General features: G+C 42.5%; 3 protein-coding genes across 4 annotated transcripts; 2 read left to right on the forward strand and 1 right to left on the reverse strand.

Annotated features, from left to right (window-relative positions):
- Positions 1–10138: 10138 nt before the first annotated feature.
- RB195_001796 (uncharacterized protein) lies at positions 10139–11330 on the reverse strand (the record flags this gene model as incomplete). 2 transcript variants are annotated; one of them, XM_064198744.1, is made up of 5 exons in its annotated part: positions 10139–10166; positions 10231–10348; positions 10419–10426; positions 10511–10557; positions 11316–11330. In XM_064198744.1, 5 exons carry the CDS (start codon positions 11328–11330, stop codon positions 10139–10141), a joined length of 216 nt encoding a protein of 71 aa, XP_064054624.1. The 2 variants fall into 2 exon arrangements, with proteins under 2 accessions (XP_064054624.1, XP_064054625.1); XM_064198743.1 differs by having other exon boundaries at positions 10231–10329; positions 10507–10557.
- A 2917-nt stretch (positions 11331–14247) lies between these two features.
- Positions 14248–14799, forward strand: RB195_001797 (uncharacterized protein; the record flags this gene model as incomplete). The annotated part of the gene is made up of 2 exons (XM_064198745.1): positions 14248–14377; positions 14717–14799. The coding sequence occupies 2 exons, from the start codon at positions 14248–14250 to the stop codon at positions 14797–14799; spliced, it is 213 nt and encodes a 70-aa protein (XP_064054626.1).
- A 23-nt stretch (positions 14800–14822) lies between these two features.
- RB195_001798 (uncharacterized protein) lies at positions 14823–16890 on the forward strand (the record flags this gene model as incomplete). The annotated part of the gene is made up of 6 exons (XM_064198746.1): positions 14823–14963; positions 15267–15392; positions 15444–15575; positions 15638–15736; positions 15936–16034; positions 16750–16890. The coding sequence occupies 6 exons, from the start codon at positions 14823–14825 to the stop codon at positions 16888–16890; spliced, it is 738 nt and encodes a 245-aa protein (XP_064054627.1).
- Between the last annotated feature and the right edge of the window lie 194 nt (positions 16891–17084).

The following is a 17084-nucleotide window of genomic DNA, read 5'->3' on the forward strand; positions in this document are numbered from 1 at the left end:
AATTACAGTATCATAGAAATGTCCTATATTACTTCAAATAGTATTCAAGCGTTTTCTCGAACACATCAGCGTGAAGAAAGAGGGAATGCGTGCGAACGCTGGCATAAGGGTCGAATTTCGAGAAGGCAGCAAAAAACGAACAACGCAGAGAGCTGTGGCCGCTCGCTGGAAAAGCGACGTCGTTCAGAACAAGGTTAGTGCGTCCGAGCCGAGTACTTGCTCCTCAAAACACGCACTGGAAGTCTTCGACGGGAAAACTGCGGGTATCTGATCTTTTACCTCCCACGAAATAAAATGTTATGCGTCTGTGATGGTGAACCGACCGCTGCATCGGAATCGTTCCTTAGGCGAAGATGAAACGAGAGGGTAACATTATGAAACTTTTAATAATATTCTTCCGAGCGTCAAAAACAATCGACGATAGGAAAATGCGACAATCGGAAGAGTTTCGGTGAATTCCATAGCACTACGACTTCTTGCAGACGCAAACTCTTTTCTGCATAATTTCGGAGCGGTGCGTCTATAATAAAAGCAGAATGTAAAATAAAACCAAATCGATTTGAACGAGTAATCAAGTGCATCACAGGCCGTCAAACATTCAGTTTTATTCAATTGTTAATCCCATTGAATTTTCTACCGATTAGTTCTCATCACTTTTGAAATTCAGATGACTTTTGCATCGAAATCATCTGGATCGAACACCACGAATCTGCCAGCATCGAATTCTCGAAATTATAAATTCAGAAAAGGCGCACTGAAAACAATTCTTCACAAAACCACCAGAATGTTTCATCATTTCCACTATTTATTATTATTTCTTAGTTATTGCTTATGAAATTATAACCCACTAGTGTCACACATAAATTCATCGATTATTAAATGTTCGCTTTATCAAGAAAAAGAAACCATGAGAGGAGAGCACAACGAAATAGACGAAAATATCGGATTCTCTTGAAAAAAGGTCTTTAGAAAAATTGGAAGAAAATTAGAAGTTGAGAAGCACAAATACCCCGTCAAAAAGTTGATCCAATCTCCAAAGGCACGCTTTTTCTTTACCGTCACGCAGTTTGAAAGCAACTACACCCTTCACTAATGAAAACCAATCAAACTCTCACATTTGCCGAGCGGAAAGAAACCTGATAGGCATCATTGAAAAAGGGGGTATCAGCCGCTGCGACAAGGTCGAACGTGACGGGCCACCACCGCGCTCCAGTTGTAGGTGGAAAAAATGGCCGAAAAACAGCACGTCCGCAATTGCAGACAATTAACGATTAGTTTGGAGATTTCTTCTCCCGTCCCATAAGAAGTAGCTACAGTAACCAGAAAAGTTCTAGTTCTAACAACAACAACACGTATCCCTGTAGCGCTTGAATACGATGTTCTTTACCAAATGTCATAGATCCCACCAAGATACGGGGGATGTTTTGAGAAGTGGCGCTGCTGGTAGCGTTAGCGATGCTTTGAGACTACCACAAAGGACGACAGAAAAACAACGGCTACCATAATCCAGAAATAAAAGAAAAAAGAGGGAAGACTGGCGGAATGCTACCACTAATTGTCCGGAACCGAAGTAGAAAAACTCGTCCTAATGTCAGGGGTCGGAATGTGAGATGAGTTTTTCTTTGGAAGTGTTTCCTCCATCCGTAATTGAATGAATGACAGCTGCCGGTCGCATGCCAAGTTGTAAGGGAAAAAAAGGATGCGCGTTGTTGAGTGTGTTCATAGACTTCTCAAAGTATTTTTCTACCATGGAAGAAACTATTGCAGTAGAATCATATCTAACTTTCCTGTTTAATTATTTCGGTAATCTTTAGGTCCAGAAAATCAAAAGGAGAGCAGGGTATCCATAGCGGGAAAAGAAGAAAGTGATTTGTACTTGCGCAGCAGCAAAAAACTGAGATCTCGAGCGCTCTCAAATCCAGAGATAGTTTTGATCTCTTCAATTCGAACATGAACATTTAGAGAGAAAAACTTCCAGTGGCTAACTTGAAATGGACTGTAAAATCAGTACCCAGATAAAACGGTATGCAAAAGCAAGAAACACATCGAACTCTCATCATCCGGAGATCCGACGCTTGCCGATCACGTCTAAGACTCTCTAGCAAAGCTTGACAAAAAATGAAAGATATTTCACTCTTTGTTAGGTTTTGCAAATGAGGAGACCCTAACGTCAACCACTTCAACCAATCCCATTCACGCTCCCGGTTTTCAATCGGTTTTTTTTTCCTGTAACTTCAGCATTAAGACATTTTATGGACGCTACGTAACTGATCGTGAAGATCAAGACATCGCCCAGAAGTCATTCGTTACTCGCACAGTTTCAAGCGCAGAAATATTGAGAAAAAATCTGAACAAAGTGGATGAGGATGAATTTTTCAATCCGCAGCAGAGCACCTTAGCAAAGTTTTCCATACAAAGATTAAAAAAAAACGCAAAAGTCTCGCGAAAGTTCCCCCATCAATTTAAATCAGTTGAACTAGGAGGAAGGCTCTCCAATCGTGAAGAAACTCTTCAGATTGTAGAGCAGAAAACTGCTGATATCAAACCAACTCAATCATTGGGACTGTTAGGTAGAATCTTTGATGTAACTATAACTAATGATTAATTATTACTAATAACAATTACTCGGAAGATCACAAGTGGAACGGTACTAATGGGTTTTCCGGTTCCGCAGAAAATCATCACACCTACGTTTGAAAACTAGTGCGTAGCTTTAAGAAAAACTTCTTGATCCCAATCGAAAAACTTGTTAAATGTCAAAGTATAACACTGCTAAACTACGTTCCGAACGGGAAAAAACCGCTACCAGAGAACTAAACTCTAAACTGAAGAGCATGAACGAGTTGTTAAGCCACAAAAAGGGAAAATGGAACGAAATATTCAAAAGGCTTTGAAGCGTGACAGAACCAATCAGCAAGATGTGTACTGGGATAATCGCGGTGAAAGACGACGGTACGACAAGGCGACGAGTAGCAGGTGCGGACATCTGGTCAGCAGTGATCGTTGGACGGATAAGGAATTCACAACGAAATCGGAGCCAATTCACAGGTCGTGCAACAATCGTAAAGCCGTTCCAACACCTGTCAGATCACTGCAGTTCAGACGGAACGCGAAGAAATTTCCACGGAGCTCCACGCATTTTTTTAGATAGCATCGCGATCGCAGGCAGAATGGATGAGGTTCGAGCTCACCACTAATGCATTCAAAAGGGACCAAACGAGCAGTCAAATGTGTAAACGAAAGGGAGTAGCCTCCGCAGAGAGTTTCTAAGCGATTTTAACGAATCGAGTAGCAAAGAATCGAGCAGCTCGAGCAATATGTGGATCCTGAAAAGCCAAGCGCTTTCGCACCTGCCTCAAATTTCCGGATCGTCTCCGCATAATAACAGCGCCGTGTGCTGCTCAGCGCGGCACACACATCAATTTGTAGTCATCAACACTGCAATTAAGCTCATGAACAATAGAGTCAACCTTCCGATGTGTCAGAGGGAAAATACGGCCAGTTTTAGAACACTCACACTTATTCCACTACTTTAGCAGTAGAAGTAACTGATTCTCGAAAAGAATTCGTGATTGTATGGCGAAAAAAAGATTCGACGAGGATCGTTCAATTACTCGGTAGTTGTATCGTGAAACGGACGAAAAACGATCGTTCACACCGAGAGATCGCCACCGACAGACGGCACGATTTCTGCACGAAACACCTGTTAACCGAAGCGTTTCAGGGCGGATTATAAATGCAAAGCGCTGCGACGCCCGAAACATACTAAACGCCGTTTATCACCGAAATCGATGACACCACTGTTGCAAGCATAAAGCACAACACAGTTGACCTCTTAGCCAAAGTAGTGAACGAGGAAGGACAAAGTGTCTGGTGTTCCTCAATCCGCTTGCGATGCACCACCGCGCTCACTTCAATTCACAATCGTTCGAGGTTTACAAACGCGTAAGCAGCCAAAACAGCGACTTGCTGGGGTTAGCCGATGGTGTATGAAATCAATGTTCTCATCCTCCCAGACAAGACTCCATCGATCGTTTAGTCGCAGCCGAACATCTTACCGACTGAGCCACACCTGCTCAGTGAGCGAGGAAATTTCGACTTTTTTCGGGTGGAAAGAATCAAAATAACTTTAGGAGGGCAAAGTAACAATTATAATTAAACAACCTTGGATCGTAGACCTCAGAAACGGCCCTGAACATTTTCGAAAAATTTGCAGCACTTCATAGTTTTCCAATTTTCAGACATGTCTTTGGTCATTGAAGAAATCCTTCGAAAGGAGATGAAGGTTCTCAAATTATTATCGCTGTAAAATTCAAAATCTGAAAATGTGAACTAATTTCAAAAAAAAACCGTTTTTTTCAGTTTTTGCCTCGAAACTACATCCAAGACTATGAAGATTCACAATTACAACAAAAAACCGGATATCAAAAACCAAACGTTAAAATTGGATTCACACTTCTGAACCAAGATGATGTAGTCGAAGGAGGTGGTGCGCCAGCAATCAGAGTTAAAGGCATCACCCCACTAATCTAAGGTGGTACAGATTTCAGGCGGAGTATTCGTATACGGGAGACTGCGGAGAGGGAGGTGATTCCATCCATTTCTTGCTAATTGCCGTAAAAAACGGCCCGGAAGATGCGGCGCCGCACAAGACTGGCGCGCTCCAATCGAACCTCTTGTACAAAATGGTGCGCCAAAACGAATGAAGCCGTATCTTCCGGGCCGTTTTTTACGGCAATTAGCAAGGAATGGACGGAATCACCCCCCTCTCCGTAGTCTCCTGTATACGAATACTCCACCTGAAATCTGCACCACCTCAGATTCGTGGGGTGATGCCTTTAAGGAATGGCTCTTTTCCAATAAAGAGATTTATCGAGTTCTTAAGCTCATTACTAGGCGAGTTTAATATCTAAGTATTCAAATATTCAACTCCTACAATGAAAAATGGAAACAACCCAGAACCGTGATGGTTTGCCTGCAGCAAAACAAAAAAACAGCTAGAAGAAGAGGGGGAAGAATCTAACATCGGACTCGATTATTTCGCTCTAATTTACTATGACCCATTAAGCAGCTGGTTCCATTATTACTTAAATTTTTTTATTTCTATTCAAATAATTTCAATTTCTACAGTCAATCTGACTCAACTCGGAGTAATATCTAAATAACGACACTTTTTTTTCCTGAAAATCCAATTGATATTGATTTAACAGTTCACTTTTCCAAAATTAAGTTTTTATGAAAAAAAAACGTTGATTCTCCATTTAGGTATACACAAGATGCACTATTATTTTCAGATATTAATAGGAACGAATACTGGCAGAATTTCTGACGTTACTTGAGAAGCAACATACAAATATTCCGGAAGAAAATGAACAATAAAAGCAATAATCTAATATATGTAACACTGTAAACAAGGATTATATATATTCGAAAGTAATGGAGAGGAAATGGCGGGGAATTACTCCTACGAAAGTGTTGAAGGAATGCAGATGACGGGCATGTGCGCATCAGTATTAAAACAAGCATTCGACCTCAAATTTCCCCAAGTCTACAGTTGCAGGACACACCCGCAAATGTCAAAAGGAGTCCAGGTCTATGAGGAGCAGTTCTTGTGGGGTTTAATATCCATGAAACATGTGCATACCACCTCCCTCCTGCAGCGTATGTACACCAGCGACCAGAATTATTCGCTGCAGCACTTCATACTATCTCAGTAATGAGAAATATTTAGTTGTGGGTAGAAAATTGTGAAAACAAATCTCTTCAAAAAATCTCGTATCTCTCAGAAAAAGTAGCTGACTTTTAGTTAACACTGTCTAAAGTACGAAACTACAAGTGCAACAAAAAATTAGTGAAAAACGTCCATAACAATGTTTCGCCTTTAACAATAGTAACAAAGGCAAAAATTGTTGATTAAAAATGAAAAATCTGTTGTAACGTACAAATCATTGATTGTTGGGAATTGCTACTGGGATTTGATTTCGTGGAACTACGGGGGGGGACTCCAGCGGACGAGTCCATGACAAACACATTGTCACATTTGCATAAATTATAATGCGGAAACGTTTAGATTTGTGACAACTAGAACTCCCATGGAACATTCCACGACTTCTTATTGGCATTAGCACTTATTTTCTCTCCAGGAAAAAAACTAATGGAAACGTGGACGGGTTCTCTGCGAGAGCCTCCCTCGGGCGAAGGACGCCTTAACGTTGATTTGCTCGGCTAGTTGGTGGTGAGTAGAGCTGAATAGAATATGGGGAATGTCATGATCAGGACACGCTGGGTTCTAATGGGATTAGGTCTTTCTCCATGCGCCAAACCGGCAGCGCTTTGCTCGAAAGTGGTCCTGATTCCGTTAGACTCGATTATTAACGGAACAAAACGTTTCAGACGTGAAATGCAAATTACGGGATTAATTACGGGAAGCGAGATAGCTTTTCGTAGCATTGGCTTCCCCAACTTCTTTGAAAAATGGGATTGAAGAAGAGAGTAGGAAATAAGACAGTAGTTTTAACCAGGTTTCCAGTCAACCTCACTTCACCATCAGAGAAAGAGCACATTTCTTCAGGTGGTTATTTGATTATTTACTCACACAACCTTAGATCCGGTTGCAGAACCCGCTTAAAAATTGGGACTGAAATTGGGAATTTAAAAGGAAATCCAAGGGGTAAAAAAAACACAAAATTCAAACAGCTAGTCATACACTTATTCATTTATACATATGTAGCTGAGAATTTCTTATTCCCGCCCATAAGAAAAAAAATATTGCAGTGTATACTTTAGAAGGCTGAGATCCCTTGGAAAATTCTGAGAAACGGATTGCGGACCAGCCGAAAAGGACTTGGAACCGAACAAAAAATTCTAATTAAGAATTCTCTCATTAAGATTCTGAAAAGTAGGGGCGGCTCAAAAAGTACAGTAAATACTAGAAAATTCTAGTTTGATTCCAATTTTTCCATGAATTTCAACATTCAATTGAATAAATAAACACAAAGCTTTTTTCTGTCTCTTTCCCCATGAAAATTCACCGACACTCTATTCATCGCCTTTTCCCCGAAGTTATTTTTATTTCAACATCTCTTGGATTCTGTAGTGAACGGAAAATAAGTATTTAGTTCCACCGTAATTTCGGGTGAGCTACATGACTACCAGAAGTTTGCACGACCACAGAATTTTGAGTTGTCATTACTGGTCAAAATGCTCACAGAGGCGTAACTTCAGCGAGCAGGTTTTCGCTCTCCATTCACGCAGTAAACGAGATAACTGAAGAACAAAATTACGTCGAAGTATTTTCGCGTAGTTTTTCGAGATGCGGAGACGTTCGGAATGAAATTGTGGATCCGAAACTAGTTGCGGTGCCTCAACACTTCTTCAGAGAAGGAATAAACGATGGTTCGCTGTTTCGGGGTTGTACGTCTCCTCATTGAGAAGGCTTATCAGAGAGAACACAAATAAAAGTCACAAGTAAACAAGTTTTTTTCCCAAACGTTTTTGTCTCTGGTCCAGAGCTCACTAGAAATTTACTGGTCCTAAACCCAAGGATTGAAATTCAAACAAATAGATCGCGGTGGGAGCTAGAGACGCAGAGGAATATGTGGAAGAACGCTCTGAGGAACTGGACGCAGTCAGGCATGAATTTTATCTTTTGAGGGCCTAACTTCGACAACACCTTGGCGCTACTGCAGCGAAATAAACAGATAGAAGGATAGCGGATTTGATACCCTTGAAAATGTCGAAACTTCTGCAAGCATCTGTGCTGATCGTCAGTACTGAAAGTCGAGACCTCATAACTAAAACTACATAGCACATAACTCCGGTAATAAACGAAAGCCCACAAAAGCCAACTATCTAATTTATCTTGCTATTTTAGATGATTCTGCAAACATTGCTGCGCGTTAACATTCTAACATGGCATCACAAAGTCACTGCCAGAAGTTATGTCTGGGCGGCCGACTGCGACGCGGCCGCAACGCGCTCCCTCTGTTTGACGCACACTCCTCCGTCTTCTGCTCTGCCCCAACCTGCCCCAACGCGTGTCGCGGTCGTACACACATTCGTGCATTCGGGTATATAAACACATCGTGATATAGTCTCTCTTCTCTTTCCTATCTCATTACAATTCTTCAGCAGGCAGGAAAAAAATTGGCAGTTTCATTTAATTGCCAGCTGCACTTGTTCACCTCCCACTTTTATTGGGTGACCGTAAAACACATGGTTGTGTTATTCCACCCGTAATTGCTTCGCACACGCTGGTTCTTTCACGTCACTCACCACTATCGTTTTCTTTGTCAAAACCAGAAAAATAATCAAAGGTCTATGAGTTGTCATTAGGCAATAATCATGGGCTTTGCTGCACAGAAACCAGACAGCGATTAGTGCCGGAAATACCTCCTGATGTACATGTAAATAGGAGCAAAGCCTAGTTTCACGGCATAGTAATATAGTCGGGTCACCAGGACATGAAGCACGGTGCAGTTGCGTAGGCGGTTGCGCTCGAAGCGGTGCGATGGAGATTGGAATCGAGGTGGGACCGTTGCGAACCGCAGCGACGAGAGGTGCTAGCATGGGTCCCACTACATAGGTCCAAACCGCTACGCTCCACCGCTTCGTGCGCAACCGCTTGCGCAACTGCGCCGCGCATCATATCGTCGTGGCTCTGCTTCATGTCTCGAAGTTTTCATATGAGAATGCAATAGCCTTTTTCGAGAAATAAAGCAAGATAGGAGATGGTAAAATAGTAGCCAATCAGAACTAGCAGAAGTCTAAAGCCGTATACAGTACGGGCTTAGCGAGGAGGAGCTGCATGAACGTCTCTCTCCTGATCATTCTCATTTTCAGCAATTTCCACTATCTTCCTAGAAATTTGACCTAGCCTGTTTCCCACCATTTATTTCTCTATGATACGCTGAAGTTTTTAGTATTCTTTCCTATTCACTCAAATTAGAGAATTGACTATGGCACAGAGCAGAAGCAATTGAATGACTTAGAGCTCTAGTCGGGTCGAAAGGACATTAATCACGAGTGCAGTTGCGGTGCATTTGCGTACGCGCTCGAAACAGTGCGGTGAAGGCAGCAGTTGGAACCGAGGTGAGCCTGTCACAAACTGCATCGATGGCTGGTGCCAGTAAGGGTTTCACCACGCTCCTAGCCACTACGCTCCACCGAAGCTCCCCGAGAGAAGCCGCGTACGCAATTGCGTACGTGCTCCATGTCGTTTTGACCCTACTATAAACATAGGTGCATTCGCTTATGTTTGACCGGACGACTGCGATGCACTACCATTGAACCATGGCGAGAACGAAGAACGAGGGAGATTTCTGCACTGTGAACTTCGGATGTGGTTACCCATAAGAAAATTAGAACGAAGACGATTACCGATGTTATCTAGCTCAGTATTTTCTTTGACTCCTCAGGAATAAATGAGTATTTCTCCTCAAGTTGTACTCCGGCAGATTTCTGCAATTGTCACATAAGTAATAGAAAAAATTGGCACATTAAAAAATAGCGTTTTAAATAACCACTAAAACCAGCAAAATTCACTAATTAGGGTAACAAGTCGTCTAAGAACAAGGAAGGTTCCCGTAGAAAGGCTCAAATGAATAGGAATATCAAGTGTGTTAAAATCAACACACGCCAGATATGGACAACGGCCGAAACGTTGTACCAGACGTGGTGTTTTGTCGCGTGACAGGCCAAGATTCGCACTTCAACGTCTTGCAACCTAATGTTCCTAAGACGATCTGGACACAGGTTTCGAATTGAAATAGTCGAATAAGAGTCCAGTGGAAGAGAAGTGAAGGAAAAGTGTAGTGTAGCGGGCGCACACGCATGCGATCAAGCAAACAGTTTAATGACGCGAGAAAAGCCTGACGCAGGGCATTTCGGCGAGGGATGTATGGATGATCCGCAAGTGTAAAGGACTTTCCTATGTGCAATCGATAGCTATCGAGCTGATCAAACAGATATGACCATCAAAATCTGGACTCGGCAAGTTTACTGTTTAAGATGCTAGTCACAGGAAATTTGCAAACAACGCACCCAACAGGAAAACATGATTCGGGTGGATACGCCACTGTTCAACGAGGGTCTTCAAATACTAGTTAGAAACGTGCATTTATCCTCTGTTGATTGTCTCTCACGCCTGTTTCCACTGTTTTTCGACTCTGTAAACATTTGTATTGTTTCACGACAACAAAACCAGGAGGGAGGGCGAGTAATCGCCGTTACCTGTGCTTATTGACGATCCGAGATTGGTGAACAGAGTGGCTGCAATCAGAATCAAGTCTCACCAGAAGTAACGACAGAACCGTAGGAATCCGTACAACGCTGCAATGGAAATCCTCTCCTAAGATAGAAACGCTACCAATTGCAGGCGTGTAGCAAAGTTACGGCCAGCATCTATCTCAAGCTCCCACCTGCACTTCTGAACATCTTATGAACATTTTACCACATTACACCATTGTGTGCAGTCTCTAAGTGTCCTAGATGATGGCGCCCTCTCACTGACATGAATCCTACTGGATTTCTGGAACTCTCGGATGACATTACTCCAACCTAAATGATAAATCAAAATTTTTAGAGTAAACCACATAGACGAATGGTGCTGGGAAGTGTCATATGGTGCAGCTTGTCTTCTTTTTTTCCACCAATCTATGAGAATCTTGTCGGCGTATCACGGAAGATGCAAAAACGATGAGTGTTTATGTGGTCGTGAGAAAACCTACAGGACTTCACCCTCTGTAAGCATTCCACAGCATTGATGGAACGTCGCAATCTACACAATCTATTCAATTTTCGCTTTCTATAAAAGGAAAAGAGTGAAAAGCCTGATGCAATGGCACGATTTCGAAGGTAAATGATTGCTGTAAGGAAAAGTAAGGCTGAAATGAGTCGTCTAGACACTACTAAATACTACTAGGTCATTTTCGTTTCGTTCAAAAAAAGACTTCAAAAACTTTCGGCAGTATTCGTACATAATTCGCAACAACATACTACAAACTAGCAACGATACTATCCGATTTTTTCTTCGGCATGATTTTTCGTTTTCTATTTTCCGTACTAGCATCACTCTATTGTTTAATCCACAACTGCTGTATGTTTTTGCTAGAATACTGGTTTTGTACTAAATAAATGAATCCTTCAACACACGCCCTATGCAACCAGTTTATGAGAGAGCAGACAACTTTTCACACACTTTTTTCAGTGCTATAGTGGTTCGGTACTTACAGGTTTGAGAAAAAATACGATGTGAGCTGTCTCTTTGGCTACACTATTGTGTTGTACGAACTCTTTTAGCCTAGCTCCAGACTCACCATCAAATTCTCCATAAAAACGTATTGGTTTTCCAAGTTATTTCGATCGTCTGCACCGAACAACAAAACAAGAACAAAAGCAGGCCTCACTGAGGCAAATTAATTGTCCTTGTTACATCCCTTGTCGGTCGTGAATGTCCGGACTGAAGGAACCAGCGTATTTTCCACGAAGATAGCACTCGCTCCAGTCGATACGCAGTCAGGGAGTAGGGTTCGTGTTGGGTGGGCAAACCTGTCATATCGTTTGGAAGGCGTTGCTATCAGCAGGAAAAGAGTCCTACTTTGTAAACAAAGAAGAACGAGAAAAGTTCTGTCCCTCTGACCTAGTTATTCTTACGGAATCCTACTTCTATCCAAATCAGACGTACCTTGGGTAAGGAGCGACAACACATCCGACAGCACCAAATCCATTCATTTTGGAGCCTTTGGTCGGGAGGTTGAACCTTACGAAGAGAAAAAATTGAAAAATTACAAAAAAATTCGGTATAACTGGTTGATGTGAATAAGAAGTGATCTCAAGACCCAGCGACTTCTCCGTTTATTCCTTACGAGACCCCATTTTTTTTTAACATGATATCTATTGTTTAGAAGCAAGTGAGATTGTTCGTTCCCTGTCAGAGAAACCAAGTAGCGAGGATGACCCAATTCCCCGTTACTTGGTTCATGAAGGAAATGTAGAGTGACAAATGTCGGATTGATTCTTTAGACACTTCCGATTCCATCTCTTTGCAAGAGACAAAGAAGAGACCTAGACGTTCCCTGGGAATGTGCTACTGTTTGAACACTTCCAGCGCTCCCTCGCTTTCTCTCCACATAAAGCAAGGATCACCTATGAAATATCTACGTTCCAGTTCTAACGTAGCACTCATCTTCCACTAGTAGTGTGGTCGTTTGGCTCGAAGTAGAGAGTGGAGCTAGCGGGTACGGCCAGGATGGGACCCTAGTAATCTCTACACTCCAATTGCAGTAAGCTCATCAGTAAGAAGGTAAGAGGCGGTAAGAAGGTCCCACCGCAATCGCTAAATGCACCGCACCACTTCGAGCGCGATTGCACCGTTCTTCAGCTCGTTTCCACCTGACCATATCGTTAAATTCGGCGAAGCTCCCAAGGATTATCGATACTATGAATGTGTTTCTATTTGATGTATATCTGTCTTCGCTAAGGTATACAAGTGGTTGTACGAGATGTGCTGTGATACGATATGCCTCTTTTCTGCCCTCCATGTGGACACAAAAGACATTTGCACTACTCGTTTGGTGCAAGCATTATGACAAAACGGAGCAACAGTGAACAGCCAGATTTTAAGCTCCTCTTAGCCAGAGTGGAGACATGAGAACCATATTTTGGCTCTTTTTCTGCCACATTTTGTTTCCTAAATTGTCTCTCAAATCGTTAAGGATTTTATGTTCAAATACAGTGGTTATGTGAACTGAGGATGAAGGAGTGATGGACTTGGGAATAAAAAGAAATGCAAATTCTTGAGATTTGTTCCTAAGGTTTCTTCCGCATTGGATTTCCCAGGTATTAATTTGCGATGACATTAACGATACGCAAGTTTGCTTCCGAGAGAATCGTCAACAAGCAGGCAATCAATGTTTAAATGAGCAAGAGATAAGGACGACGATTGACACAACATTCTCCATGCTTCCCAGTGCGTCCTCGGACACGTTCACTCGTCCCGACCTTCCTGTTTACTATTATCTCCCTCTTTTAAAACGTTGATTTTCTTTTTTTCTTTTTCTTTGGAGTTTCAGTTCGCACACATTCACATGTTGATTTCATTGCAGATTATCGCTTTGCATTTCTGTCGTTTCGTAAGGTTTTCTTTCTTTCGTTTCGATAGTTTTCGTATGGCAAACAACACGAAATATGCTTCTGATTTTTCAAAAAGCTTATAGACGCCTTTCGCAGTGACTGGTTCTAGTATATCTTTTTTTTCTTTTTATTGACATCTGATTTGGTGTATTGAAGATTAAAAGCAAGCGAAAACCTTAATGTGTACTTTTTGAGGAATACTGCTGGAATCACAACGTGAACTTCTATTTCTCGACTTCGCTCAGTAGCCTACTGTAAAGAATAAGGAATAAAGCTTCTGGCGTTAATTAGTCCGCCTGGGATGCGCCAGTGACTTGCGGGAGCTGGCCGATGTGTCAAGTCAGTGTTTTTATCCTCCAAGACAAGTCTGGCACCAATCTGTCGACCCGGTATCGGTAGGATGAAAGGCTTGGTCGGAAATGGAGCGAAGTCGAACCTCTGATCCTCATGCTGCAACCACGGCGGAACCTCTTACCGACTGCGCTACACCGCACCTGCATTCAGTATTTTGCCCGAATTCCCGTCCCGCTGTTTCCCTTGAGTTTTTCCTCGAAACTCATTGGAGGAAGGATATGATATCTTCTATGTATCTAAGTTGTTCTGCTTCTGTAACGCATTTGAAAAAGAACCCTCAAACAGAGGAGTGTCCTTTTCACGTAATTAACATTAGGTGAAAACATGCTCAAGTGAACTCAGTATGTATGTTCAATGCCACATTGAATTATTTGTAACGTGATGTCATTGAAATATACCGCTTGATTTGCACTGATGAGTTATGAGTAGAGGTTCTGTTGACAAACCTGTTGTTGGAATTAAAAGATCCACTGGATCCCCGCATGTTTTTACTTCTCCTCTCATCAAATAAGCAGAGTGGGTATCGGAACTCACAACTGCTGATTTATCTCACCTGAAATCCCCGTCTTTCAAAAAATAACCATCTCAACTACTACTAGTTAGGGATGTCACTGTGACAGTCCCTTAGTCCAAGTACTCGAATTTCCATTGATATGAACGAAGCGCAGCCAAATACAAGCCTTCTCCTTCCAAAATACACTATGTGCCAACCGAGTTATCATGGTTCTCGTGCGATTCACGTGAACCTAACTCTTCGAGCCAATGTTGTTTGTTTATTTCGAGAATGACCGAATTTGCACGCTACAACTCGAAAATAGTGGCCGCGCCGCCCGCAGTCCGCGTGCGGTTGTCCTAAAAAGTTGGGTTTATTTCTCTGCTTCGGTCGCGTCGGGTAGTTCCTTTTTCGAAGACTCTCCACGTTTCGTTCGATATCGCCGCCAAGATTCTTGTATTCTTCAGCCACACCTCACTATTGTTTAGGATCCTGTAGGGGACTCAATCAAACTGGGGAATCGTCTCGTTTGGTGCTGATGTAGGTGTAACTGAGCGCTTAAGCTACGTGCCCATAAAAGTCATGCTGGGAAGCTATTATCCTAGATTTAGTTTGCCAAATAGATCCAGCGTTGTATTCTCCTGAAGTGAGCGATCACCTATGATTAGGAAGTTGATTCCTGCCGTTTTTGTTCTCTTAAATAAACTTCGTAACGATTCGCAAGTTCCACATATTCAGGATTCGAAGAAACAGCTCATCTTGGGCTTGCTGGTTTACCATCTACGCTGAAGAAAGTGGTCGGAGGGGTAATTGAAGTGTGAAGAAGAAGAAGAATCGTAGCGTGATGTCGGACGGAAGTGTGGAACGTGCTGGCAGCAGACGTAATGAGGAAGAGCTTGCTAGCAAGCAGCTCAACATCCAATACAAGAGATACTATGTGGACGTCAAACAAAACAACCGTGGACGTTTCATCAAGATCGCCGAGGTATCTGAGAATTCTTCTGAAGATGATTGCACCAACTATCAACATTTGTACTTTGTCCTCCTGTCAGGTTTCTTTTTTTCGTTTTGCATAGTTGTTAGCCTTTTTTTAAATTTTTCACCGAATTGCACTTCTCTGAAACATCCAAGGTATCGGATCCTAGAAGTCCAAGGAAGAGGTTTGCTGTCAAGACCTATACCCAGAAAGCATTGATGAAATTGTGCCACTTTTTCACACTCCTGTCTTTCTTGCTGTCATTTCCTTCTGAACGATGCAGATATATCCATCATCTAAGTGTTGTTTCAGATGGGATCAAACTATAAATCTCGTCTTGTACTGACCATGACAGCGGCGGTACAGCTGTGCGAGCAGCTCAGTGAGATGATCAAATTCAGCGAGACCCTGCCTGAAGGAGCTGAAGCCACCGCTGAAGTACACGTACACTTTTAAATTGCATTTGGCTGCTTATCCCAGTGATTCCAGAACGGCGCACTCAAGTCAGAGGTGCTTGCATTCGATTCGAGACGCTATTATCTGGATCTGAAGGAGAACCAGCGCGGGCGCTTTCTCCGCATTGCACAGACTGTCGCAAATCCGCGCATGAGCCGCGCTCAGGTAGAAACATCTTGTTGTAAACTGATGTCGTTTCAAGCTGATGATTGACTGACTCTTTTCAGATTGCTATCCCAGCTCAGGGCATGATTGAAATGCGGGACACTCTCCATGAGATGCTTGAGAAGTACTCGGAAGGCTACTTGAATGATGGAAATAGCACTGTAAGTCCAGAATGTTAATCACATTTTGCTCAGCGTAGACATGAAAAGACTGCTTAGCCTGTCCTTTTACTCAACAAAAGTGAAGCCTTTTTCAGTGAAATTCCATCGAAAAGGATAATTTATAGAATGACACAATTAGACTTATTATGCCACTTTTCCGCTGTTGATTAAAGTCATTCTTAGTTCTACTCTATTCCAGGATGCGAGTAAGACCAAGCAGCTGACCGCGGATAACAATAAGACCTTCTATTTTGATGTGGGAAAGAACGATCGTGGAACATTTGTTCGCGTGACTGAGGTGCTGATTCCGTTTACGTTTTTAAAATACTTCTTCGTATTCAATACTATTTTAACCCGAACCGCTGTTTTCTTTGCTGTATTATTGTGAGAAGCAAAAAATGATTGCGTTCTTCCTCGCGCAAGAATGGATTTCAATTTTTCTGTCGTACCTATTTCTGCTTTTTGTGACAGTACTGTTTGCACAACATTTTCATCACTTTTATCAAGATTGGAAAAAAAGGAGTATTTATGATCCCTTTAAAAGTGCCATATTTCGAGTTATTAGTGAATGTCAACGTCTATTCGTACTAAAATTCCAACTCGAAACCACTACCTTTTCTTGCTCAAAGGCATCACCCCACGAATCTGAGGTGGTGCGATTTCAGGTGGAGTATTCGTATAGGGGATAGGAGACTATGGAGAGCGGGGTGATTTCGTCCAATTCTTCCTAATTTCCGTAAAAAACGGCCCGGAAGATTAGGCGCCGCCCAAGGCTGGCGCGCTCCAGTCGAACTCCCTGTAGAAAATAGTGCGCCAGAACGCCTGAAGCCGTATCATCCGGACCGTTTTTTGCGGCAATTAGGAAGGAATGGACGGAATCATCCCCTCTACATAGTCTCCCATCCCGTATACGAATACTCCACCTGAAATCCGTACCACCTCATATTCGTGGAGTGATGCCTTTAACCTATTTCAGTTTTCCCTTTCCTTCCGCATTCATGTGCTCAATTCAGGTGAAGCAGCCCACAGGTTATCGCACTTCGATAACTATTCCTCAGTCCGCTCTGGACAAGTTCCGTCATCTACTCGATGACGTTATCGAGGATTTGGCAGCGCCGGCGGCAAAGGCGCAGGTGGGAGAGGGTGATGCCTAGAAAACCGGCGTTATTGAGCGAAGAAGACGGCGTTTTCTACTCTTTTAGCACTCTCTACCTCAGTTTCCCGTTATGTATAATAGTGTCTTTTTCGACCTTTTTTAGAGGTATTCGGTGTTAAGTGCTACTCGTTTTATTTCCCGATGGTAACCATTACCCGGTTCATGTAGTTCTAGTTGTGTTTCTGTCACTTT

This window comes from Necator americanus, chromosome IV (genome assembly GCF_031761385.1).
Source record: "Necator americanus strain Aroian chromosome IV, whole genome shotgun sequence".
Classification (NCBI taxonomy): Eukaryota; Metazoa; Nematoda; class Chromadorea; order Rhabditida; family Ancylostomatidae; genus Necator; species Necator americanus.